Source organism: Saimiri boliviensis, chromosome 1 (genome assembly GCF_048565385.1).
Source record: "Saimiri boliviensis isolate mSaiBol1 chromosome 1, mSaiBol1.pri, whole genome shotgun sequence".
Lineage (NCBI taxonomy): Eukaryota > Metazoa > Chordata > Mammalia > Primates > Cebidae > Saimiri > Saimiri boliviensis.
This window is the reverse complement of record NC_133449.1, coordinates 128,183,485-128,195,736: the sequence shown is the minus strand read 5'-3', so window position 1 is coordinate 128,195,736 and position 12,252 is coordinate 128,183,485. Positions and strand designations below refer to the sequence as shown.

At 51.7% G+C, this 12,252-nt stretch overlaps 1 protein-coding gene across 15 annotated transcripts in view; it reads right to left on the bottom strand.

Moving 5' to 3' along the window:
• INPP4A (inositol polyphosphate-4-phosphatase type I A) overlaps positions 1-12,252 on the bottom strand; it is a 147,769-nt gene that overhangs the window by 16,542 nt on the left and 118,975 nt on the right. For all 15 annotated transcript variants that reach the window (XM_010352045.3, XM_010352046.3, XM_010352043.3 and 12 more), the window contains 5 exons: positions 11,588-11,711; positions 10,572-10,698; positions 10,189-10,329; positions 7,525-7,622; positions 3,322-3,434 (listed from right to left, as the gene is read on the bottom strand). In XM_010352045.3, the coding sequence (XP_010350347.1) occupies positions 3,322-3,434; positions 7,525-7,622; positions 10,189-10,329; positions 10,572-10,698; positions 11,588-11,711 (603 nt within the window). The remainder of the gene's footprint in view (positions 1-3,321; positions 3,435-7,524; positions 7,623-10,188; positions 10,330-10,571; positions 10,699-11,587; positions 11,712-12,252) is intronic.

Here is a 12,252-nt window from a genome sequence, read left to right as displayed (position 1 = left end):
AGACACCAGCCCTTTTGGGGGCCTGCTGCCTGTGGGCCTGCTGTCGTCCCTGCCACCCCCTATGTGGCCTGCCTTCTCCCACAGGACACTCTATTGTAGTCTGCTGTCCCCTTGCAAACCATGCCTGGGCACTCTTGTCATGTTCAGCTCTTCGCTGCTGATCCCTGAAGGAAAGAGGGTGACAAAGATGACCTACTCGGGGCCGGGCACGGTGGCTCACGCCTGTAATCCCAGCACTTTGGGAGGCCGAGGCGGGTAGATCACAAGGTCAGGAGTTTGAGACCAGCCTGGCCAAAAATGTTGAAACACTGTCTCTACTAAAAATACAAAAATTAGCTGGGCGCGGTGGCAGGCACCTGTAATTCCCAGTTACTCAGGAGTCTGAGGCAGGAGAATCACTTGAACCACGGAGGCAGAGGTTGCAGTGAGCCGAGATCGTGTCATTGCACTCCAGCCTGGGTGACAGAGTGAGACTCTGTCTCAAAAAAAAAAAAAAAAAAAAAGACCCACTTGGGAAGCCAGAGCCACTCTCAGGATGCCCACAGTCCCAGGCCAGGTCTCCCTGAAAGGCAGGGGACAGACCTACTATCTCTACCCTCCTCCTTCACATACACAGACAGGAGCAGCCCAGAAGTTCCACTGCCCTTTGGCCACCTCCTGAGCACCAGACCCTACAGGCCTCCTCCCGCCGTCCTCTCCTGGTTGCAGAGTTAATACCAGCACACTTCCCGCCTCACAGCTGAATGGCTCACAGAGTAGGGGACTGGGAAAAGGCCACTTGAGCGCACCTCTTCTCCCCTTGGGGAGATTTCAGGGCATTTTCCCTGCACCACTAGATACAATCCTAAGCACACAGTCACCAAATCCAGTAAGCTCTGAAACGAAGTATTTTTTTTTTTTTGTAAATTTGTGGCAGTCTCATTTTGCAGCACAACCAGACCTGAGCTGATAATGAGACCACTTATAACTTTTACTTTTGTGTAAATATTCATACTTTTCAGGGTGGCAATAATATGAGTTTGATTGTAGAGTGCTGCCCCAGGCTTCCTGGGGATGTTAAATCCTGTATGTGTACCATATTACTTACATAAGAACACCGACTGTGTACCACAGTACTTTCTAAAATCTGAAAACCTGTGCATTCCAAAACATCTGGCCACAGGGGCTTCAGATAAAGGACTGTGCATCTTATCAGATACTGCACTATGACAGCAAGGCTGGTATTTAATGAAACATCATCCAAGTGGTATGATGGTGGGCTCCAGGTATCCGCTGTATGCCAAGAAAATATCAGTGTCTTGTCAACTCCTGAAGATGGCACAAAACCTGCTTGTCAGGCCAGCAAAGCCAAAGAGCATGCCAGTCACTAGCAGGATCACCACTAGACATGAATATGGTACAGTGCTAAGAACCTTGTCCAGGGAGAGACAAAACAGAAAAGACCCATTATTCAGGCAAGACAATCAGAAGAATAGGTTTCTTTTGAGAACAGACCAAAAGAAAGAAAAAAAGAAAAAGCAGCAGACCCTAAGCAGATAAGCAGACCCTAAACTAATGAAGAGTAAATTAATCAAATGTGTAAAGTTGTAACTGACAAAGCAAGAGTGAACTTGGTATGTGCACTAAATTCTGGGGGCTGTAGAGTACATGACCCAAACACATGGTGGAAGCTGGAACTACAGGCTTCAAAAAACTTTAAATTAATAGATCCTGCATCCAGAGCTAATATGAGGGTCTGAAAGGCAGGCAGGGGTGGCCAGTGATGCATCCTAGCCCAAGAGGGCACTGCAGTGCCAGGTTCCCATCCCAGAAGGCCATCAGCCACTTCTGGTGCACTGCTGGGTCTCCTCATCCATGAGATATGGGCTCAGACCTGACTAAAGATATTCCAGCTATTTAGCCAGGGACCCTTTGTTCATACACACAAATAAAAAGAAACAGGAGCCAGAAAAATCAGCAGCTCTGATCAAATTGAGGATGGAAAGACTCACTCAGTACCTGAGTGGCTGGCGCTGCTGCCCCACAACCACTTATCCCCAGGGGATGCTTGGGGTTTGGTGGACAACATGAGAATGTCTCTGAGAGACTTCCACCACTACACTCCTGCTTCTATACCTTGAGGTCTCTATTGGGAACAAAAAATACAGGACTTGATGGACAGCTTTTCTGTTCTGGTGACAGGGGATGGTCAAGTGTCCCTATACTTAATGATTTTTCTGTTATATGGCAACAGACAAGAAGAACCACAGTTCCCAAACAAGGTATGCACAAGGTCTCTGCATCGCACGTCTGTAAAGCTGCCTGTGTGTTTATTCTAAGGAGAATAAATCAGTGAGTACACATCCCCCACCACTGTTCAGAGACCTGGCTGTGTCACCCTCTGCATTCTTTTGTTTTGTTTTTTGTTGTTGTTTGTTTGCTTGGTTTTGTTTATTTTTTTCTTTTTTGAGATAGAGTCTTGCTCTGTCACCCAGGCTGGAGTGCAGTGGTGCAGTCTCAGCTCACTGCAACCTCTACCTCCCAGGTTCAAGCGATTCTCCTGCCTCAGCCTCCAAGTAGCTGAAATTACAGGTACCCACCACCACGCCCAGCTAATTTTTGTATTTTTAGTAGAGACAGAGTTTCACCATGTTGGCCAGGCTGGTCTCAAACTCCTGACCTCAGGTGATTCACCTGCCTCGGCCTTCCAAAGTGCGGGGATTATAGGCATGAGCCACCGCACCTGGCCACCCTCTGTATTCTTCATGTTATGTGGGAAAGGCTTGCTCTTCATACAAAATCTCTTAAGGTACTTAGGTAAAAGGCTGTCACAGCCTGGACAGGGAGGTTTAGCAACTCCCCAGAAAAAATAAAAGTAGCAAACCCCTCTGCTCTGCTGCAGAGACCTCCAATGCCACATGAGGCCCCAAAACCAAGAGGATACCTGAGAAACCTGCCAAACTTCCTGTCACTTGGTGCTTCAAAATGTGTTCTGCTATAATGAAAGATTTAGAGGGCAGCCTGGCCCAGAGAGGGGAGACCTGCAGATTGACCCATCCTATGCTTTCCAAGAGGACAAAGTCTGAACAGCTGAGGCATTTGAAAAACGAAGGGGAATGTTCACTCTTTAAAGTTTAATTCAACAGAACGGTATCAGCGCCACGACTGTTAACAAACCCAGTCTGTTCTAGAGCTTTAGAATGTACTCAGTGACTCCTTCTTCTACCAGTATGGAGAGATCTGCTCTCCTCCTGAGATTCTACTTTGTAATGTTCCTGTCTGACCTTTGGTAATGGGCATAGCAATAGCCTCCTTTTCTCCCTTTCCTCTCTATAACAGTACCTCAGCAGCTTGCCAGAGAATGTCGACGTTCTTATTCTTCCGGGCATGCACGTTCTGACCCAGAAACCGTAGCAGCTCTGGCAGGCACGTCTGACTGCGAGACCGAGGCAGGCCTGGAAGAGAAAAGGAGTCCATGGGAGTGGGTGCCGCACCCAGGAACTTCCCCTGACAGAGGGAGCCCACCCAAGTGAACTGCTGGGGCACAAACTGGTAAAATGACAAGTTCCCAGTTGAAGAAGGGATGGAGGTGTTTGGGGGTAAGACTTGGCTGCTGATGTGGTGAGCACTTATTTCTTTCACTGCCATTTTAGTGCTACCTTCAAAGGACAATTCCTTCATCTGCCTTCAGCTCTTCTGAGGGACTGGGAATGGCCACCACATCACCTACAGGACTCCTTGTAAATACCCATTGCCTCCCGCACCCCTCCCACATGAGGGAGTTAGGAGGGAGTAAGGGAGATCCAGCTGGTCTTCAGAACTTCCCCAGGATGGAGGAAACTGGGGCAGTGGGTCTGGGCCATCAAGCAGGCCTGGAAACCTTGGGAGGGATCTGGAAAGCGCAGCCTCCTCCAGGTGGCCCTTGGCCCACACTGCCTCTGCTTGCGCATCCTAACAGCTCCTCCTCAACTCTGGCAGTCTCCAGGCCCTTCCAGGACCCCTTGGACCTGAAGATCCATGAGGTCACCTTACCGAGAAACCCCAGACAAAACTGAGAAAAAAAATCAACCACTACCAAAAGGTACTCTGGGATTTTCAAACACTGGGATTACAAAGACAAAGAGAAGAGCCTAAAGGTCATGGCTAAGTAAAACAGCCACAGCACTGAAATCCCCAAAGCCAAACTAAGTACATGGCATTTGGGATCTAACTGCACACCTGGTTGCCACCAAACAGCCTTGCCCTGGTGTACACAGGTCCTGTGCTAATTACTTCACGTTGCTGCTGAGTGGTCTGCACCACACCCGTCAGGGGACAGGGCAGAGACAGAGAGACAGAAAGCCAGCATCAGCCCAGATGGAAGCTGTGGGACCCCAGAGGAGGGGAGCCTAGCTGGGTCAGGACATTCGCCCTCTGGCGGAGACAGCATCATCTCACCTGTGGCTTCACATCTGCACTGTGGCTTCTTGCTGGCTGTCCCTGCAGCCCCTACTTTAATGAATACCTGTCCACTGAGGAACCATGCAGTTTGGGGGTATTCAGCTGGTGGGCTCCATCTCCTCAGCCTCATAGACCAGCCATCCTCCTGGGGGGAAGGGTACCTGGCTGCATCTGCCCCAGCTTCCTGGGTCATAGTCTAATCAGCTGGCTCCTGCCTGTGTGGTCCAGCCTGGCTGCTCTGCTTCTGGAGGCCTCGCCCATCCCGGGCCTTCACTGTCTATGGCTTCCCGACCCTGGGGACTGCCCAGCTGCCAAGGCGCTGTGCACAAATTCCACCTTCCTACTTACTGCAGCCGCTCACCACTCCCACGCCTCCCGGCCTCAGTGCATGCCCCCCTACTCCCTCCCTGCTCACTTTGTGGCTCCCTGGCCAGCCCTGCGGGTGGGCCCATCCTCTCCCCTACAGCAGTCAGAAGATAAGATGCTGCCTGGGCTTGGCCCAGCTCCTGGGGAGACTTGCCCTCCATGCCTCAGTTTCTTCATCCGCCAAGTGGGTGTGAAACCGATGCCTATTTCCCAGGGCTGCTGCAGGGATCATATTAGAGAATCTACATAAAGTGGGTAGTAGGGGGTCCGGCTTGCAGTGAGTGTGGACAAATCTGCTGTGTCAACTCCAGTCCCTGCTGAAGAGGGTAAGGACACCTTAACAGCTCCACTGCCACGGCACTGATGGTCTTCAGCTGCCAAGTCCTCGCAGGAGCTTGACTTAATGCCATGTTTATCACCCTGGCTGTGGCACACAGGGACCACCTGGGGAGTTATGCCCACGCCTTGCCCACCACACTCTGGAGTAGGGCCCAGGCATCTGTATTTTTCCAGGCTCTCTGCATCTGTGCCAGTTACCTCCACTCCCCTCAAGGCCCCGGTTTCGTGCTCACCTCTCATGTTGAGTAGGACAAGAACACCTGTTTTACAGAGGAAACTGAGGCCACCTGACCTGAGGACCTGGTATTTCCTCCATTTGTGTCCCTATCTCCTCTATTCCTTCCTTCCCTCCCTGCAAAGGCACCCTCTGCCTGCCCGCTCCAGGGCCTGGTCTGTGACTCTGCCGTCCTCTCACATCTTCCAGTCCTGTGAGTTCTCTGGCACCTTCCCTCAGGCCTTTGAACACTCCCATGTCCCCTACATCTCCAAGGTATGTCCCACCTGCCCACTGCCCCATCCCTCAAGTCAATGACAGTCTTTGGGACAGAGTGGTCCATTCCAAAGCAGTGCCATTTCATCACCCCTTGACCCCTGGCCCAGCCTCCACCACACTGAGACTGTCCAGGAGAGATCACCAGCAGCTCCTCATCCACACATCCAGAGCCCAGCAGCACCCCACACCCTCCAGGCTCCTGCCTCCTTCCTGCTAGCCTGTGATGCTCTCTCTGGCCTTCTGTTGAGTCCCTTTTTCCTCTCTGTCCCTAGAAGCAAGGGCCCCTCCAGATGCTGTTCCAGTCCCTTCTCATCTTGCCACTCAGTGGCCTCAACCATAAAAGGGCTCACTCTGTGGCTTCACAACAGCACTCCTCATGGGTCATTTGCCCATGTCGTCAGCTCAGCTGGGGCCAGTGCTGAGCTCACCTCCCCTGCAGCCCTGTGTCTCTCTCATCGGTGGGGTGGCCCTTGCTGCTGCTGCCAATTCCAGCATCCTCAGCTAGCGCCAGATCCGTCAGCTCTCCCAGCAGGCACAGCCCTTATCTCCCCAGTGTTGCACGTGGTCGCGGAGGAGCGCATCTTCAGCTCAAACCCTCCTAATGGCTCGTCCTTCTCTCCACACCCACTGTCACTACCAGGCTGGAGTCAGAGTGAAACGACATCTTATCTGAAGTGTCACAGCCTCACTCTGGCCATCAGTGGCTTGCCTCCCCTCTTCCAAGCCAATTACACACTCTTGTTAGGTGAACCTGCAAAGAGGCAGCTTTTCCCCCACTGTTTCCCTGCGGAACACCACTGAAGCCACAGAATCCCTGGCCCAGCCCCGGAGTGTTTGGCTTCAGTCTCTCCTAGCAGGATGGCTTCAGCCACAATCCAAGCACACAGGCTTCAGAGCCAGGCACCCCTTTCTTCATCTGGACATGGATCCTAAAACCAACCCAGAGAGCTGTTGTGGTTCAGTGTGGAAGTGTGTATAGAGCCCAACCCGGTGCCTGGCACATCTGTGACCTATGAAGGTTCACCAGCATTACTGTTTGACTATCTCTAAACTCTAAGGTCTACCATACAGAATGCAGATGAAGCCTGCCCAAGTCAAAGCCCAGCCAACATGGGTTCCCTCTTTGGAAACCCCCATCAGAGGACAGTAGTGTAACGCAGTGCGGATGACATCTTTGGCTGCGTGGTGCCCCCTAGTGGCTGCAGCAGTGCCTGCACAGAGAGGCGGGCACTCTGGGACCAGCTTTGTCTTCCAAGGCAGGGTCTACCCCTCATTCGTCATCGGATCTTCTAGCACTTTACACATAGCAGGTCCTCAGGGAACATTCACTCGGTTGAATTTGAGAGGGAATTCTACATGTAGACAGTGCAGTGCAGCTCTGGGTTCCTGAGTTCTGTGGCTGCAGAGCCCTTGCTGCAGCATCTTCACTGAGGGGCATGCAGAGAGACTACTGCCAGCATCTCCACTGCCTCCAGGAGATGCCGAGATGGGGCCATCTTGCTCCCAAACACCCAGCAAGGTCGGCCCCACATCTTCCTCTCTAAGCACCAGAGAGGGAGGTGCGTGGGCCGCACACCTGGCCAAGGGTGAGTCCTGCCTGTGATCCCCCAAGCCCTACCAGCAGGTGCATGATGAGTGCCACCAAACATATCAAATGTCAGTGACTACGACAGCATGGGAAGGAGCCATGTCACACAGACTAGTAGAGAATCAACAGCAAAGAGATGAAGGAGGACCACAGCTAAGGGAAGCTTCTCTTTCTGTGTGTATGTTTAGGGAGAGAAGGAACAGTATCTGACTGCCAGTCCCTCTGGGACTGCACTTACAGAGGCAGGGCAAGCCAGAGCTCAGACGTCCAAACTGATAAAAAGATAAGTGAAACCTACCATAACTGAAGAAATACTTACAATCCTCAGGCAAAACTTCCTTAAACTGCTCAAAGTAGGAATTTAACCGCACCAAACTCTCCACATTGATGACTTCTTGTAAAGATGTATCGCCAAACCTTGGGAGGTTATAAGGGGATGCCATTAGTTGGCTAATGTCATTTTCTTCTAACACGAACACAACTGCATGAAAGCTAACAATCTTGACTCTTTCAAACATGTACTGTGCTTATCTAAATTCTAAGCCATTTTCCTTCTTCCAAGCATAAAGGCAACTGATCGGTTTAAATACATTTCATTGACAGGAATCATGTGTTACTGTTACATGTGTGCCTGAGAGATGATCAGACCACAATCTGTTTCAGATCCTGTGCAGCACAGGAGCCCCACCATGGCCGTTTGGCTCAGAGTCCCTGATCTCCTCCCATCTGAGGCACTTAGGAAGGGGGACGGCAGTGAGGTATGGCTGGGAGGTGAGGCTGCAGCCCTGTACTCCACCCTGAAGTCGCTCTCCGTGTGCAGAATGAACATGCCTGACTGCCAGTCCCTGTGGGACTGACCATGAAACCCTTGCCCTTTCCTCATTGTTGCAGTTCACCCTGATTACACCTGTGTGCTGCAAGTGAGCATGTGCTAAATGCCTAAGAAACAAGGCTGTGGAATGCCAGCTGCCAGGAAGGTACACGGTGGTCATTAGAAAATGCATCCTCTGAAGTCCAGGTCCTAGGCCCCAGTGCAGTCCCACATGTCCCTGCTGAGGGCCCTTCTGAGCATCAGCTTCTTTGTGGCCCTAGAGCATCCCTCAGAGGACAGGACTCCCTCCTGTGGGTCCCAGCCCATCCACCCTGGTGCCCACAATGACCTTTTCTCTAGGCGTCTGCTCCCTCAGAGGCCATCCCTGCCTCTGGGTCTGTGGTCTCCCCTGTGAGGGCTGTCACATCAGCTTATAAACAAGCCGTGCATGCCAGTGACCTCTGGGCCAATGAAGGAATAAAGCACAGACCCTGCTCTTCACAAATCCTCTCTGTTTTCAGTGTTGCATCCTCCACCCTTCCTTCTGCTCACTGCACCTGGCCCTGCCTCAACCCCCTCCAGAAACTGCTCCTGCAAGTCCCTGGGATCTGCAGCTATTGGAGGCAGGCACCATCATTCCCCCTCCCCTGGGCCGCCTCCCTGCTGGGGCTCCAGTGAGGCTACGCCTCTCCCTGACATAGGCTGCTCCAGCTCTGCTTACACCTTTGGGGCTTTGCTTTCTGGGCCCTCAGCCTAAACCCAGCTCACAACCTGCCCCTGGACAATACCCTCTGCTAGGTTATGAGCTCAGTGTGTGGGTCTGTCTGGTATACTCTCCTACCACTCAACCTCAGCCCCACTGAAGACCAGACCCTTCCACTGACCACTTAAATCAGGCATCCCCAAAGTACGGCCCATGGGCCGCATGTGGCCCCCTGAGGCCATTTATCCGCCCCCCCCCCGCTGCACTTCAGGAAGGGGCACCTCTTTCATTGGTGGTCAGTGAGAGGAGCACAGTATGCGGTGGCCCTCCAGTGGTCTGAGGGACAGTGAATTGGCCCCCTGTGTAAAGTCTGGGGACGCCTGACTTAAACAGTTCCCCAACCTGCCCCTTTGCAGAACACCAACACTTCCCTGGCCCTGATCCAGGTTCCCACCTCTGGTCTGGACTCCTCTCAGCAGCCTCCTCCTCACACTTGTCCCCTTCATCTCCTCCCGGCACATGACAGCAAAACGACCTACTTAAAAGCAAGTCTGGTCCTGTCCTGCCCCACTGAAAGTTCTTCAGCATCTCCCAGTATATGTCCCAATTTGGGGTGGGTCTACATCTAGGCGTCAATGGACATCAACCACTGGGGCTGGACATCAGAAGGCCCAGCAGGAATATGGCATATTGTTCTGGAGACCAAACTTCCTTAAAGAAAGTACTTTAAGATATTACACACATCACATGAAGATAATGTGGTGTGTGTAGATTAGTCTAAACAGGTATCTTAGACAATAAATGACAACACAGGAAACACTCTCATGTACTAGTAGAAGGCCAGTGTAATGTACATATAGCCAATCTACCCTATCTCCTCACACACATGTACACACACAGGCACACACAACTCCCCTCTTCAGTGAGGCAAGTGATTCCGGAGGGCAGTTTACAAGGTGTAAGCCTTTAGGTTCAGACGTGAGTTATCAGCCTGGTACACAGAACCTGTCTACCCCCACCTGCCAATCCCTGCCTGGAACCTGATGCCCTGGCCTGCATGCTATTTCTCCCCACTAGGCCTTTGTTCAGTCTTCTTTAATCTGATACCTCTCTCCTCTATCTCATCATCTAACTCCTACTCATACTTCAAAACCCCATCCTCTGCAACTCTAAGAAGCCTTCAACAGACCTCTTAGACCTCACTGGGTGATCTACTTGGGATCCCACAATGCCCTGTATCTGTGTTCATCATTGCATCCATGTCTCTCTCTCCCATCAGCTGAGTCTCTGAGGACAAAGACCACCTCAGTGCCAGGTACATGGTCATGATGAAAATGTGTACGCATGACCAAAGGAAGGAAGGATGACAAAGTCTGTCCAACACTTGGAGCCTGAAGAGGGGTAAGTACGTTTTCTGCATCATCTCCAGGGCCGCTGCACCCCTGCAGCCCCAAGGGGCCAGCACGCACCTCTCAGCCAGCGTCTGCTGCTCATTGATGCCCACGTTGAAGAGGACGGGCTGCACCCGCAGGAGCATGCCGCTCTGGATCTCCCGGGGCAGGGCATCAAACAGCGGGCCCGGCAGAGGGACCCGCACATTAAACCCGTCGCTGGAAAAAGGCAGAGAGAGGGAGAGCAGTGTGAGGCCAGAGGGTCACCGAACAGACCACAGTGCCTGGGATGGCCAAATTGCCAACCACAGACCTTTAAGGGAGTGGCAGTAGGGGGCTGCAGTCAGAGCATTTAATAGAATGAAATAGGATAAAAAAAATTCAGAAGGAAGAGCACATTCCCTAAGATAACCAAACATGGAAACTGCTCTCTGGCTCAGAGAATTAAAACAACACTCTACCGATTTCCTGTGATGACGGGCAGCATGTCCACGGAGGCGCTGGAAGTGGCCTGAGTAACTTTGAAGGTCACGTTCCTTAAGTCCATGATCCCAAGGCTCATGTCTTCCAGCATTGCCAGCTCCTCACCTGGACATGAGAGATGGGCAGGGCTGTCAAGCAGAGGGCCCTGCTACTCTCCCCAGAGTCTCGGCAGAAGGCGCCAAGCTCAGGCCTGGCTGTGACAGGAGGGATGCCAGGTGTGGCTCTGGTGGAGGGGGGAGCTTCTTCCCCTGCATCTTGCCCCTCTGTGAGTCAATACGGCTACTGAAATCCCATAGCCACATCAAAACATGCAGCTGGTGGAAACACACGCCATCATTTCCCACCCCTTCTTGGGCAAGCACAGGACAGCAGGGAGAGATACAGAAATACATAAACTCAGAAAGCAAAGCCAGCTCTTGAAACACAAAAAGAGAGATGCTAAAGCAGCTTTGCTGTGGCTAGGCCCTCCCATAACACAGGGCTTGATATCTATTCGATGTCCTCAATTTCCAAAGATTAACAAATACTTGCTATCATCTTCTCAGAAGGAATAAATAATAAATAAGGGTAGGAAGAAGAGAGCCTTTTTGGAGGGCAATTTGGAAATATCTATTGAATTTAAAAATATTTTTACCCTCTGACCCAGCAAGTCTCCTTCCAGTCATTCAGTAGCTGCAGAAACAGGCCTGCAAGTGCCTTGTGCACAGATGCCACTGCTGCACTGATGTTTCAGAAACAACCCAATGTCCAACAGGAAGTTTACTGGTTAGTAATTAGCATCCATCCTTAACCAGAAACAACAGCAAACCAAACCAAGGGGTGTGTGTGTGTGTGTGTGTGTCTAACTGCCAGGACTGCCATTTGGCCCACTGTCATATATTTTGGACTTATTTCCATCAGCATGCATTACTGGTAAAGTGAGAAAAATACCTAGCAAGAAAGGATAGAAACCACACACCAAGCGGGGCTCCCGCTCCTGGCCCAGGTGCCTCACCGTAGGTGCTCAGCAGGCTCTCGAACTGGGCCAGCAGCCCGATGGTATACAGCTGCCGCAGAAAGCCATCGTCATGCAGGCAGTTCCTCAGCTTGATGATGAAGCCGCAGATGAGGGCAGTCAGCTGTGGGAGCATGGGATGAAGTGGTTCAGGGTCAGATGCCTGCTCACCAAATGGCAGTCAGATCATGCACAGCCCCACCCCTCCTCCCTCTTCTGCCACTGCTCACAGGGGCTTCAGCGGTACCTATTGTCCCTCCAGAAGCCCAGATGGGGCATGCCCTGGCCATGGGAAGACACCTGACACTCTGGGCTTGCTACTTCTGTTGCTCCCAAAGTGAGTGTGGTTTTGGCCCAGCTTCTGACCTGACCTATACTTGGGGTTATTTCTGGGCTGGAGCGTTCTGGAAGCCCATAATTAATTACTCAAGTGAAAGGGTCTATCTAGTCATAGAGCCATGCCACCTCTGGCTGGAAACTGAGTTAACCACAGCAAAAGACAGAAGTGAGAGACAAGAGGGTCACTCAAAGTTTCCCTAGTGGGAGATTTTCTGGGGGATGAAACAGGACTCCCCAGGATGGGTGGGGGTAGAACCAGCCCAACCCCCAATCACTGTTCGCTTTACTAATTTGATTACTGGAAACTATTAAACTTGTTACATTCA